A 14,827-nucleotide genomic window follows, 5' to 3' on the forward strand; every position below is an offset into this window, starting at 1 on the left:
TTAACCACAGGCTAATATCAGAGAAAGGTTTTATTTGTGACACAGCTGAATCTCAACTAATAAACTATCTGTAGGCAAATTATCCAAATCAAGTGTAACCTGTAAATATATTATTATACTAACATTATACTTTTATACCTTTACTCCTCCAGGCTGTGGATATATTTTGTTTATCAAATGATCAGAAATAACAAGAAAATATATAGATTTCGGTCATAAGATAACTCACTGCCTTTACTGTATGCATACAGGTTACTTATGGTTAAGTCACCCCCCAAAGGCCATTCTGAGCCAGGAAAAACCCTGCAGCCTGAATGGAAACACCTGATACTGCTTGCGCAGAGTGCTCGGGTCACTTGTATGACTTGCAACTGTAAAGTAAATAATACAGTGTACATACACACACACATATATACATACATATACACATATACATATATATACATACATACACACATATATATATATAAATATATATATACACACACATATATATACACACATATATACACACACATATACATATATATATATACACATATATATGTATGTATATATATACATATATATGTATGTATACATATACATGTATGTATACATATATGTATACATATACATGTATGTATACATACATACATACATACATACATACATACATACACATATATATATATATATATATATATATAGTTGGGAACTCTTGGGAACTACATATTTAGGAACTACTGTACAACACTAAACAAGACTAAACTCAATCTGAGATGACACGCACCTGGTTAAAAGAGGTCTCTTTGAGGGTCTGTGGTCCCCTCTCCATCATGGCATGTAGAGGCTCAAGCACAGCAAACATACCCTTGACGTTGCGCTCACCAAAGTAAAGACGTGACGCCTCTTCAAGGCCCTCGTGCCACATCTCGTGCCACAAGATGGCCACTCGGATAAGCTCCTCACTCACCTGGATGAAAAACAAAAGATAAAAGGGTCAGATTGTTCTCTGATGTTGCCCCTCAAAATTACGAGGTATAACATAGGTCTTCATGGATAATATCTACATTTTAAATGACTATTACTTTAAATCTGACATTTTATGTATATAAAATAAAAAAGGAAAACGGCAAGTTTAAGCCCCTTAAGGTCCGGCTCAGACAACACATCAGTGCAACTCAGAGTGTACTTAAATTACTAAACACAAATACCTGCTGTGCAACAGTGGTAGCACTTCATTAACTGTTTTCATAGAGATGTTTACATCAACGGTATACAGTAGTATCAGAATGAGAAGTTCATATTTTCTGATTCAGATAGATTCACATTTCTATTGCAGCAACTTTCTTTCTTTTTCTTTTTTTTTTTTAAATGGGCCCATCAACTAAACTTGAATATGAGACAAGCAGGAACTCCTGTTCTGAAATTGATCATTCATGTCAGCATAGGTTTAAAAAAAAACAACACACACACAAACTTATTCTGCTGGGACATTTTACTTTTTACTGAGTTATGATAAATGTAATTGCTTAAATCTCAGTACCATGATGGCCTGCTGAACCAGAGTGTTGCAGTGTTCACACATGTTCTTCAGGATCTTGTTAGCAGCATTGTGGCGGGCTGTGGTGGTGGACTTGGAGGCCACAGTCAGTGGGTAGATTAAAGCCTGGAGGTGAACAAAAAGCAATCCAATAATCACTGTTCAATGCTTTAAGTAGAAAAGTTTCTCTTGGTTCTGTTTTTTATTGTGAAACAACATTACCAGTAGAGTGAGCAGACTTACTTGGGGATGATACCGTCCAATGTCTGTTAGCAGCTGGTGGATGAGGCGACCCACCAGGGCACGTGGAGTGTCAATTCGAGCTATGAGTTGAGGGATTACCTGCACAGGCAGAGAAATAATGGAATAAAAACTCAATAACCTGCGTTTACCCGCATCAATACAGCACCGACACAATAAGTGCTCAATTCAGAATGGACTTTACAGTGTTTTTGAAATATTTTTTTGAAATTCATGTTTACCCTTTTACCCTGCCCAAACCCCTTCAAATGTCTATTTATGTATGTGCGCATGCATTACCTGTAGCCAGGTGTCGATTTGAATGGTCTTGATGCCCTCCACCAGGGCTTCGTTGACTTCAGGCCAATGACCATAGTCAAACCACAGAGTCAGAACCCTGAAAAGAACAAAAGCATTTCATTTTCTTGCCTAATTATTAAGGACCATTATGTACGACATAATCACAATCAACCACTAGAGGTCTTCCTGTCCCCACACACCATGTCTGTTGGGTGTCTATGAATATACAGTAGGTGCTGTTTGTGTTCTTGGACTACTTGTCCAGTGTGTGTTATTGTCTAAATTCACCTGAGTGTGTCCTGCAGGTTATTGCCTCTGGACAGGGAAATGGAGCGGAAGAAACCTTGAACAGCAGGAACTGTGTACAGGAGCAACGTCTTCGAGAGGTCCTGTGGAGGGACAGCGCTCAAAAGATGCTTTATTATGTATGGAAAAAAATTAAAAGCTATACTGGAGAACATACAGTGCTGTGGGTGTTGAATGTATGTGGGTCTGGATAGTTACTATACTTTATAACACATAACACAGTTAAATATTCAAATTTCAAACACACAGAAATGTGTGTTTAGATGTTCTGCTATTTTTTAACTGTGCAAGATGTAGGGACTTTATCATCTTTTTAAAATTAGCCTTTCTGAGCATTTGGATATGTAGTTGGTCAGTAGGCAGAACTCTGATTAGAAAAGTTCACACTAGCAGACTTAAAGAGATATGTTCTAAAGTAGGCTGAAACACTGCATGGGTGATGCAGAGACTGTAGTTATGATGTACAGTATAGATATCTTAACTAAAGTTTTCTACCTTGGTTGGACTGGGAGTGCTGGGAGAAGAGGAGAACAGTGAGTGGTCGATGTGGATGAGTGTGAAGTGGGTTTAATTCTTCGTGACACTCACCTCATTGTACTTTTTCTGCCCAGGTGAGGGCACAGGACTGTGGTCAGTGCTGTCAACCTCGCTGTCGCTGTTGCTAGCTTCACTATTGGCACTGGCACCACTGGCGTGTCGCAGCTTCTTCTTCTCCTCACGCCCTTGGTTCTGGTGTTTGTAATGCAACACCGCCTCAAAATTCATCACCGCCCAGGCATGCCAGGCCTGTCAAAACATGGTACAAATTGGGTGAAACTGGATTTCTAAGATGTGGTAACTTGTTCATGATGCAATTTTTCATTCACTGAGGGACAGGTATCTCCCAGGGGGCTGCAGTTTTTCCTGAAACATACGAGTTTGATGTTGCACTGTGTTAAGCTACCAACTATTAAAGGTTGAAAGCGGAAGGGAGCTGGTGAGCATGGACGAGCTGGAATTTCACTGTGGCCGGAGAGAAGTCAAAAGTGAAAGGTTAGAGTTGAAAGGGAGGGACTGACCTTGTACCAGTTGCGGTCATGCTCAGTGGAATGGCTATAATACTGCAGAACCTTGGGGATGGTGCTCTCATTGATGCCTTGCAGACTGAGCTGCCACTCCCCCAGCTTTAAGAAACATCTACACAGGAGAAAAGGAGAGATCAAAAAGACATATGGGGACATTTCATCTAAGGTTATTACTTAAATAGCTGTTTTTCTTTCCATTAAACTATTATTTTACATGTCTACATTTTTTAAGGAAACACCCTAGTAAGCATGGATCATTAGCCTCAGTTGACTTTGCTTAATTCTGTAGTCTCCACCAACATTTATAAAACTGCACATTATCAATAAAGTGGTACCTAACCAATGAAGCTGCTATGGCATGAATTAATTTAGAAAATTTTGTAAACATTTCCTGGCATTCCACAGACCATCAAGACCATAAAAGTTACTGAGGTCAACGTTGTTAACAGAAGCTCTGAAGCAGCAAGTAATTCAATGACTGCATGACAACATTACTAATGGGCAAACAAAGGCACTGTTGGGGTCACAAAGAAACTGCATGATGAGATTATAATCCTGTTTATGTTGTCATTGCTTATAAAGAGTTGGCAGTGACATTCAGTACACTCAAGGGCAGTCGATTAAAGAGCAGTGACCTCTTGATACAGGACTTATATCAGGCAGGCATATATCAAAAATATCACTACTTAAGGCAGAAGTGCATTTATCTGCTGAAAGGTTCTGGGATTACATCTGGAGATTTTCAATTATCCAAACCACTGTCCTTTAATTTAACCCGACAGTGAGCTCTGTGGCATCCCTGAGGAGGACTTAGCTCTATCCATCACCCTTACAAACGCAGATTGTTACAGGCAAATACTCATACTACTTGCGCCAAGACATATAATTCACATACAACTACAGTAAACTGAGCAATTGGCAAGCACTATATTGTCGACCCATCCACCAGCAGTCTGAATACTGTTTGTAGAGCCAATAAATTGTCTTCCAGGATTATGTAATTACTTCTGAGTACTTTCCCATGCAAGGGTAAAGTTTAGATTCAGCGTGTCTAAGCCAAACTGTTTCCGTTAACTCTTAACAGGTTAAACCTTTGGGAGAAGAAGCAGCAGGAGGGTGGGGTGTTTGGGGACGTTTGAAAAACATGTTTATTTAGACAGGAGACGCCGGGGTTATTGATGTTACGTAAAAGAGCAGTGAAATTACACTGGATTCTTTGGGGGGAAAATGACAGCATTCATGTGATTATGTGGATGTGATTGTTTGGAGTGTCTGACTGAGCAGTCCAGGTGTGCTCCATACCACACAGCCAACCTTTATTCATGAAAGTGTGTTAACCTGTCTGGAGAAAACCTGTCCTGACTGACATTTACAGGTGTTTTCCCTAACATGCATTCCTCAGACAGCCATAGTCACTTTCTGGAAGATATAAAAATTAGATAAATAAAATCCCCATCGGCTTGTTGTCACGCTTGTATGTTGTCATGTATGATTTATGAGCTAGGAGGGTGCACATGAGTGCTGTGTGTTTGTGCAAAAGGCCAAATGAGACTACTGTATGATTTACTGTAGATAGAAGTATACCTCCCAGGTTGCACCTCTTGCTTGTTTTGCGCTGTTTGACTAACACGATACACATTGCAATGCAGTCAAATTCTGCAAAAAGTAAACATTATCTCTCTAGCATTGGAAGTCACATTTAACATTCAAATCTAAAGGAGTGGGCTTTGGATATCATCCTCAAATATTTCCATGAACCCACAAGAGCATGCAAACAACTTCTTTAACACTTTGATGTTACTCCCAGCAATTTGGGGGAATACAAGATTTTCCATTTTCTAATCCTCTAAATCAGCATCTGAACAGACTGCATTACTGCATCATTTCCCACAGTGAGGTGAGGTTATAATAGTGGAAAGGTGTGCCAGGTCTGTTAACTGAAGAGCACAACACCCACTGGGAGAGGTGTAGGTACAAACCACCAGCACTGTGAAGGAGGCACACCTGGTTTGTGACCCCTGTAGGCACTGTGCTATGTTTGGTTTCTGATAAGAAGCTGTGTGGAGCAAATTGCCAAAAGGGATCATTTTATTGAGAAGTTTGAGGTGAGACTTTCAGAGAATCTGGCCAGCTTTGAAAAAAACCACAGGACGCCAGTGGACTAGTAAAACGTGTTATGCCAGATTGGGTCATGCTCATGGAAATGAAGCAGAACACACTGTACGTGACCCTGTGTTTTTACAACACAAGGGCAGAAAATACATGAAGTTATATTTTCCTTAGTTCAGCATGTTGCTTTGTGTTCTCTCTACTGTGCTGGAGTAAGTGTATGGAGGCTGGCAGGAAGGTACTGCAATTTAATACTACTGAACCACATCTAAATGCATAATGACACATTGGCATATGTTCCAGTGAATTTGACTTTCACTCTGGAGCTTCACTCATGATATAAATACATATGCATTTTAAAAAAATGTTAATATTTTGAAAGAATTATTTTTTTTCCCGGTAATTTAATTGAAACTTTCTTTATAGAACTTTATAGAACTATATTCTAGATTCATTACACATAAAGTGAAATATTTGATATTTGATTACAGCTTACAGCTCATAGAAAAACCATATTTCAAAATATTAGAATATCAGAAAAGGAAAGGCTCAATAGGTGGTGTGCTTCCAGAAAAGTACAAACCTGGCCATCAGTTTGTGGAGCTCCAGCTTATGCTGTTGGTCCTCAGCTGCAATGGCGTGCTGGGCTTGTTGCTGCATCCCTTGCACAAAGTGCTGCATGTGCTGAAAGGCATCGATCTGGAGAGATGCAAAACAACAGACTCAGAGATATTTTTGTGGGGCTTTGGCCCTTTCTGAAATCTCTGAATTAAAGAATGTGATTTGTGAAAAACAGTGAACAAACTGCAGAGGCAAAAGGAGCAACAGCGCACTGACTAGCACACTTATCAGAACCGTAGATCCAGTCTAATGAGGGCCAGCCCAACAACAATAGACATTGTTTTCTGCTAATATGAGTGCTTCTGTACTCACTCACCAGTGGCTCACCGGAGAAAATCCTATGCTTTCATGGTTACACTGTTTTTGTTCCTTGGACTTTTATTACAGTTAGGACGACTGTGACATAGCGTTGTCTGGTCTGAACAAAGTAGTACTACATGCAATGCAGCTTGGACAGATTAGGATGTTATCCACAGTGGAGAAAATCAGGGGCAGACAAGTACAAGAACATGTCATCATTTTTCTCAGTGAACAAATTTCTAAAAAGGTGCTACTGACATGAAATCACCAGATGTTGGTAACAACCCAAGTAATCCATACATACAAACAAAAACAACAACAAAAACAAGTTAAATGTAATAATGTGAAATGACAGGGAAAAAAGTATTGAACACATGAAGAAAGGGAGGTACAAAAAGGCATGTAAGGCCAAGACACCAGCTGAAATCTATCAGTAATTAGAAAGTAGTCCTGCCCCTTGTCAGTGCATATTAATATCAGCTGGTTCAGTCCCGACTAAAGGCCTATAAAATGCATTACCAAGGTGTCACATAAGGAACTTCTGATGATGGGTAAAGCAATGAGCATACTGATGGCATTGGTTACAGAAGGATTTCTAAACTTCTGAATATTCCAGTAAACACTGCTGGGGCCATAATCCCCAAAAGAACATCATTTCACCATAAATGGCTACGACCAGGTGCTCCTTGCAAGATTTCTGACAGAGTAGTGAAAAGAATTATAAGAAGAGTTGTCCAGGAGCCAAGGACCACTTGTGGAGAGCTTCAGAAAGACCTCAAATTGGCAGGTGCAATTGTTTCAAAGAAAACAATAAGTAATACACTCAACCGCCATGGTCTGTATGCACGCTCACCACGCAAGACTCCACCGCTAAAGAAAAGCATGTTGAAACTGCTGCACAACATTTGGACAAGTCTGTGAAATACTGGGAGAATTATAGTCTGGTCAGATGAGAGCAAAAATCTAACTCTTTGGATGCTATAACGCACACCATGTTTGGAGGACAAATGGCACTGCACATCACCCTAAAAACGCCATACCAACAGTGAAGTTCGGAGGTGGGAACATCATGGTGTGGGGCTGCTTTTCATTGAAGGAAGGATGAATTGACTGTATGAATGAATGTAACGAGACATCATTGATAAAAATCTGCTGCCTCTACCAGGATGATGAAGATGGAACAAGGGTGGCCAAGGAATCTCTCAATTGGTTTCAGAGAAGGAAAATAAAGATGCTAGAATGGCCCAGTAAAGCACCTGACTTGAATCCAATTGAAAATCTATGGAAAGAACTACAGATCAGAGTTCATAGAAGAGGTCCACAGTAGAGCCCTGCATTTCAGCCCAAGCCCCAGCCGGGGCCCGACTTATTTATGTCCCTGGGGCCAGGCTTCAGGCCAATTTTCACATTGTAGCCTCGGGCCCGTATTAGACATCTCCTTTATAAGTTTTAGACACCCATCAATTAAAATAAACTAGGATAAGCTGAAGGTGGTAAAACAAAGATAGAAAGACGATTTATATCGATTTTTATCACACTCACACACATATCACAGTCTGCTCGCGCGCACACACACACTGCTTTCACACTAATTTCCAGGAGAAGGCTATTGCACCAATATGCCTGCTTGCTGCGCTGTTTAAAAGTTACTTGTGAAGGTGAAGTCAGATTTGACCTGCATCTGTGCCGGGAATGTTGGTAGAGAGAGTGAAAAATGTCTGTGTGAAAATCCACAGCCGACATACGTAGCGGCTTTTTCCTCGCCGCTGGTTCTGGAAAGCCGGATCGCTATGTGAAAGCACACGTTTGCGGGATGGCAAACCTATGTTCAGTATGAATGAGCGAATTCAGCATTGACTATTGACTATTGCGGGATCTCTGTATGAAAGTGGCTGTCTCATTAAGAGGCTGTCTCTTTTTTTGTTTGGGATTGGACTTGATGCGATGAAGTTCTGTTGTGAAGCCTTGATTTTTAAAGCATAGCCTGCGTATAAGGTAAGACAACCTGCCGTTTCTTATTATCCTATTTGTTGTTGTAGATTGTAGGATAAATAGCCCGTTTTTCTGCACGCCATTGCGAGCAGCAACAGCAGCAGCAGCCTGCCTCAGCCTGTCAAAAATGCCTTTTTACTAGTGAAAATAAAGTAATATGTTTGAAGTGTTTTATATCTATGGATTATATTGTAGGCAAGTCAAGTGTTGATTTGAGAGGCTTAATTGATTGTTAACTCAATGTCAGCTGCTGGCCGCTTGGTCATCACTTTAAAAAACAAAAACTTTCATTTAAACAAAAACAAAATGCTTCAAACATTTTTCTAAATTAACTTAATATGGAAACAAAACGAAATATAACCACTGCCATTAAAAAAAACAAAAAAAAAAAAAAAAAAAAAACACGGGCTCCAGTCAGGCTCGGGCTGAGAATTCTGATAAGTTGTCGGACACGGGCCGGGCTCGGAGTGTTTCGGGCAAAAGCCTGGCTAGGGCCTAAATTTGAGGCCCGTGCAGGGCTCTAGCCTACAGAGCCTTCAAGATTTGAATACTGTTTGTGTAGAAGAATGGGCCAAAATCACACCTGAGCAATGCATGCAACTAGTTTTTCCATACAGGAGGCGCCTTGAGTCCGTCGTTACAAGTAAGTATAAATTTCAGTAAGCGTGTTAAATACTTTTTCCCTGAGTCATTTCACATTATTACACCCAACTTAATTTTACCTTCTGATGTAACATCCAAAAAGCATATTTTGGCCAGCATTTGTATCTTTTTCACATGAACTTTTACAAAAGTTCACATGTATGACTAACTTTAAAATTAAACATGTGGAAAATGAAAAATGACTCAATAATTTGCCTGTATGATAAACTATTGAGGGTGATTCTTACATTTATTTCAGAGATGATCCACTCGTATGGTTTTCACTCAGTAAGACCTCAATGAGCTGACATTCCCTACAGTTCCCAAACAGCAGTGCAGCTTGCCCTAGCAAAAGCAATGCTTATACTCAACACTTACCTAAGCCCCCTAATGAGACCTGCACTCTGGAGCCACAAACACTATTCAATGCCTGGCAATAAATTTGGGTGTGTTTATGTGTGTTTGTTAATAACATTTATTAGTCATCATCAAGTGAGGCTTACTTCAGCCACTGTTGGCATGGATATGAAATTTTAATAACAAAAACAATCCAAATGTGATAGCTGAGCTGGTTTCACTAAGCAACTCAGACTTTTGTAAGGGGAAGATTCCAACCTCTCAGATATTACAAGACTGAGACATACTTGTAAGTTCCTCTACGAATCAAAATTAAATTAATTAACTTAACTATCAGTAACAAACAACATAAAAGCTACCTCACACTTTATTTACCTTATTTACCTTACCTTTATTTAACCTTCTGGTTAACTACCCACATATATGATAATTTACTTAATATTTTAATAACTTACCAATTAATGGAACAGTGCTCATTACATTGCTAAATACAAACTGGCTTCAATCCTTCATACTGTTCCAATGTGCCAATAATTTAAGCTCTCACTATTTAAAAGTTTGCCGCCTCATGTTGCACTAAAGACTTAATATAAAGGTACAGTATCTGAGTCCACCCCTCACATTGTTGTAAATATTTGATTATATCTTTTCATGTGACAACACGAGTGTACAGCTTGTATAACAGTGTAAATTTGCTGTCCCCTCAAAATAACACAGCCATTAATGTCTAAACCACTAGCAACAAAAGTGAGTACATTTTGTGTGGCCACCATTATTTTCCAGCACTGCCTTAACCCTCTTGGGCATGGAGTTGCCCTTTGCTATTTATCCTAAAAAAGTACTCTCTTTACTTTTGTCAAATCAGATGACTAATATAAAAGCGACAAAAATGTACAAGACGTTAACTTGTAAACCATCAACTCTATACAAGTTTGTTTGCTCCTACCTTGCGGGCACTCTTCCACATGTACTTCATATAAGCGTAGGTGACATGCGGGTGTGCTGTGGGCAGTGGGTGATCAAGTTGCTTGGAGGGGTCAACACCGAGAAGGAGCACCAGAGTCTTGTGGGCTAGTGCCTAGAGGGATGAAGAGGGCAACAGAGGCAAATTAATCACCACAAGGTTTAATAAGAACTTAGAAGGGACCCTAAGACAACATAACAAGCTTGAATAAACTTTTGCCTTGATAAAACATTGAGCATGAAAAATGCTCTAAAACAAACAAACAACAAAATAGGTCAGAGCTTGATTAAGTACTTAAGATTGTATGTATAAAGAAAATGCATAAAAGACAAAGAGACACAGAAAGTCTATGGGCTCATTTCCTGCCATGTTTGATGCTGGCAGTTAGGATTAGGGTTAGGGGTTTCAAATGAAGTTGAATGTCATGGCTGGAGAATACTGAGTGAATGTGTACATATATATCAATGTACTGACCAGGCGTCCGCTCTTGCCACAGAGGCTGGCATATTTCAGCCAAGTCCTCATGTCTTCGTGGGGGCTGATGACAAGTGATCTGACCATCAGGATCCTTTGCCAGTCCTCTACGATACGCTGACAACCCTAGAGGTGAAAACACAAAAACAAAAAGGGACAGATGGGTTAAACACATTACTCTTTGTCCCTCCTTTTAAAGAGAGGAAACTTCTGGTTAAACTCAAAAGAATGAACAAACATGACGGGTATAGTAAAAACCCTAGGGCCTACTACTACTACTGGCGGTCCCCGTCTTAAACATGTACACATGTGAATACAGGTTCCTGTGCCAGAAAACAAAACATGCAAACACAGGTCTATATTCATATAGTTGTAAGTAGCATTGACTGACTTCCTCTAATAAAAATTCTAACCCCAGCCATGCCCTCATCATTGTGATATGACAGATACAGGCAACACAGACAAGACCAGCTCTGATGAAAAAAAGTATGTTCTTCATAATACTCTCTGTTTGATTTAAGACAAATCTACATGGCGTAGATGAAAGAATACAAACATTGCTACAAGGAAGGGTAGCAGGAAAAAATGAGGTCATCTTGAAATCAGTACTTTGCTGAATATGCTGTAACCAACATAACACAACTAACAGAGCCTCAAAGCTTATACAACCCATCTTTGTGTTTAAAGTGGGGGATTTAGTTACTTCACAGTTTAAGTAGTAGTAGAGAAGCCTTTTAGTAAAGCTGTTGAAAGCTCATTGGTGCACTGGTTTCACAACATCTTGCCAAAGAACTGCAGTTGAAAATCAGCCAGCTGGCTAACACTGGCACATATACAGAAATGTTGATTAATGTTGTTCTTATGAAAATAATTTAAATGAAATAAATGAACTAAATACTACAACTTTTTGAAGTAAGCTTAACATGATGGGATAAGGGGCTGAGTGCAGGTAGAATCGGAAAGAACCTACAGTGTGTTACGTAAGAAGAATGACAGTTGACTAAAGACAGTTTAGTCTGGGTTTAACTGCAAGTAACAACTTTCTTAGACATCATTCTTAGATTATCAAACTTGATTGGAAGGAATTCCTTGGGGATGTCATGGTGGACAGGTGGTCCGGGACAACATTCCTGGTTTGAATCCGTCTGTGGACTATGTTATCATCTCCCTTTCTTTCTACCCACATTTCTGTCTGCCTCTCAAATGTATACTATTAAATAAGGGAACCGAATGTCAATACATTATTTTTATCCAGTTTCTAATGAGGGTGAACAGCTAGCTGTCTACAGGTTTTAATAAAAATCAAGCTCAGATTTAAATTAGTGGAAACAAAATGTTCCTGTTATATTGTCAAATAGAGTAGAGAATTGTTTATTCTACAGAATAGGCCCAATAAAAGTGTGAGGTACATTGTTTTAAAATGTGTGTGTAAAGGATAACAGAAAACATTAGTAAAAGGTAGCAGAAATGTTGGACCTGATCATGATCTGCATTTGTAGTGAGACACCAGGAGGTAAGGAGCAGGGAACTAAAGATCATTTGTTGATAAACAGCATCCTACAGCCTGCTAAGAGTCCAAAGAAGTGCGAGAACTCACTGTGATACATTTACCCACAAGTGGTGGGGTGCAGGTTTTAATATGAAAGGGGAATATAATATGAAAGAAAGAAAGAGAAAGGAGCGGGACAGTGACTCCAGGACAGATGTGTGAGGTCAGCCTCAATAAATCACTTTAGAGAGAAGAAACCTGTCAGGCATTGCAGCCCCAGTTCTGGTCCTGCAATTATAGGCCCTGTCTGTTTGCTCAGGAAGACCCCTCTTGATCCTAAATACCTCCACAAACCAACCTCCATCTGTTAAGAATGGAAAAAGTCAAGATGATCAAGAGTATCTTCATTTTACTGCCCAGGGATTTGAGTGTGCAATGGTTTTCATTTAACAGTCAAGCTAATTTTATAGAAACTTGAAAGTTAGATGCATATCGATAAACCCACATAGTTTGGATGAAATCAAACAGTACACTTTATCTTTCACAAGTTATTGGTGTCTTTATCAAAAGGCCAATACAAAACCAATTTTTGTCTCTTTCATCTCACGCAAATGTATTATTTTGTGACTAATGTTTTTTTCAAAGTATTAGTTCATTGCTAATACAAATGATGGTGATGATGTCATCATTTTTGAAGCTCTTCAAACTGGTGGCATAAATTCACATCCACATTGATACTCCCCATCTACTGGCCATTTTGTTTGATGTATTCTGATCCTCTGTAAAAATTAGTCAAGGACATTTCTAAAAAATCGTCTTTCTCCTGAGTTATAAGTTTAATTTTTCATCAAACTAGTGCTCTTTGAATTATTTCCAGCATTATCTGATTTACTGTGGTTACACACGGTAGCTCCGCTTTAATCTTGAGAAGCTGCAGAGCTGCAGTCTCTGTTCAATAGTCACTGTACATTCACAGCTAAACTGAGGCTTATTGTTTACCATTTTCTCTCTGCTCTGCTCGCCTACTATTCACCGCTCTAGTGCGGAGTGCATGTCCGCCAACTCGCAGAGAATAGCATGCACATCGCGGGTCTATTCCAAGTACTGTTTAAAAATTATATAAAATTCTTTGTGAGGCTCCTTAATGGTGATAAATGATTTGTATGTCCCGCGAGGTTCAATGATAACTCAGCACAATACCAGAACAGCTGGTGCTCTGTCTCTCTGCTTTTTCTACTACACACACACACACAGCCACACACACACACCCGCTACGCCACACATGCACACTGACGCCCTACCTTAAAGGTTAGGGTTACAATTTTGGATTCACACATGATAAAAACATTTATTAAAAGCTTCTTTCTTTTTACATTTTTATTTACAGCATTATACGTTATATTTATATCATAATAGGCTGTATATTAACTTATTGGGAGAAAACCATGTAAAAACTCCCATTTTGCAAAAATGGTATGATCCACAACGCCTCTCCTAAGAATCGGAAGTCGAATTAGTTCCTCCTATAGAAACATCAAATCTTCAACTATATGGAATCACCCCTACTATTTTTATTAAAATGTTTTGGGCTTTTACACATTTACTGTGCATGCCAGCATATTTACTTTGCAACGACTCGAAAATCGCTTTGGACTCCCGTGTTACTTTCAGTGGTAGTTCCACCTCGTTGTCCGTCCATGCAAGAAATATCTGGTGTGGTTATTTTTCTGTAGTGCTTTCTTCTTTTGTCAAATCTTCTGTAACTGCGAAGAAGACAATCTGCATCCTGTTTAAACCAGCACACGCATGCCCAGTGTATGTGAATGGCCACTTAATGCTCGTTTTCAGTTGTTTTAATATAGAAGGAGATCAGTTCTTAAAACGCAGTTAAATCGCTGCTGTGGACAGAGATAGTTTCTGTTTGTAGTGTGGTTGTAGCCTTAAAGAATGATGCAGGGTATATTTTGTCGGTGAGGATGATTTTCCAAAATGTCAGTAACATCTGAGCAGGAGATGAGGGACAAGAATTAAACTGATCAGTAAGAAAAGGTGTATCACAGATCAAAAGCTTATCAGTTTCTATGCCTGACATCAATTCTGCCCTCAGTGTGCACATTCAAGGCAGAAGCCTTTCAAACAATCACATTTTGATTCAGCTGGTAAAGGGCTAACATGGAAGAGATGCATTTAAACAGTATTATTTTAGATCAGATGACATTTGTCTCTAATTCCAAAGACTTGGCGGCGGCAAAATCTTTCCCAAACTCTTGTGGATTTGTGGTTCTTCCACACATCTTCCTGCCAAATTTCACAGCATGTGGCAACACTATAATTCACAATTAATGATAATAGCAGTAATCATAATCAGTCGCAGGAAATAGGAAGAGTTTGGATGGGGTTACAGTGTGGGTTACACAAAATCTTTTCTGAATATTCATACAAGG

General features: G+C 39.3%; 1 protein-coding gene across 2 annotated transcripts in view; it reads right to left on the bottom strand.

The window, feature by feature from the left end:
- The window catches only part of LOC123975654 (serine/threonine-protein kinase mTOR), a 384,954-nt gene that overhangs the window by 12,464 nt on the left and 357,663 nt on the right, over positions 1 to 14,827 (bottom strand). For both annotated transcript variants that reach the window (XM_046057314.1, XM_046057313.1), the window contains 10 exons: positions 10,895 to 11,020; positions 10,403 to 10,534; positions 6,128 to 6,243; positions 3,430 to 3,547; positions 2,960 to 3,157; positions 2,354 to 2,454; positions 2,066 to 2,162; positions 1,769 to 1,867; positions 1,529 to 1,651; positions 773 to 955 (listed from right to left, as the gene is read on the bottom strand). In XM_046057314.1, the coding sequence (XP_045913270.1) occupies positions 773 to 955; positions 1,529 to 1,651; positions 1,769 to 1,867; positions 2,066 to 2,162; positions 2,354 to 2,454; positions 2,960 to 3,157; positions 3,430 to 3,547; positions 6,128 to 6,243; positions 10,403 to 10,534; positions 10,895 to 11,020 (1,293 nt within the window). The remainder of the gene's footprint in view (positions 1 to 772; positions 956 to 1,528; positions 1,652 to 1,768; positions 1,868 to 2,065; positions 2,163 to 2,353; positions 2,455 to 2,959; positions 3,158 to 3,429; positions 3,548 to 6,127; positions 6,244 to 10,402; positions 10,535 to 10,894; positions 11,021 to 14,827) is intronic.

The sequence above is a fragment of the Micropterus dolomieu genome, linkage group LG08, assembly GCF_021292245.1.
Source record: "Micropterus dolomieu isolate WLL.071019.BEF.003 ecotype Adirondacks linkage group LG08, ASM2129224v1, whole genome shotgun sequence".
NCBI classification, from domain to species: domain Eukaryota; kingdom Metazoa; phylum Chordata; class Actinopteri; order Centrarchiformes; family Centrarchidae; genus Micropterus; species Micropterus dolomieu.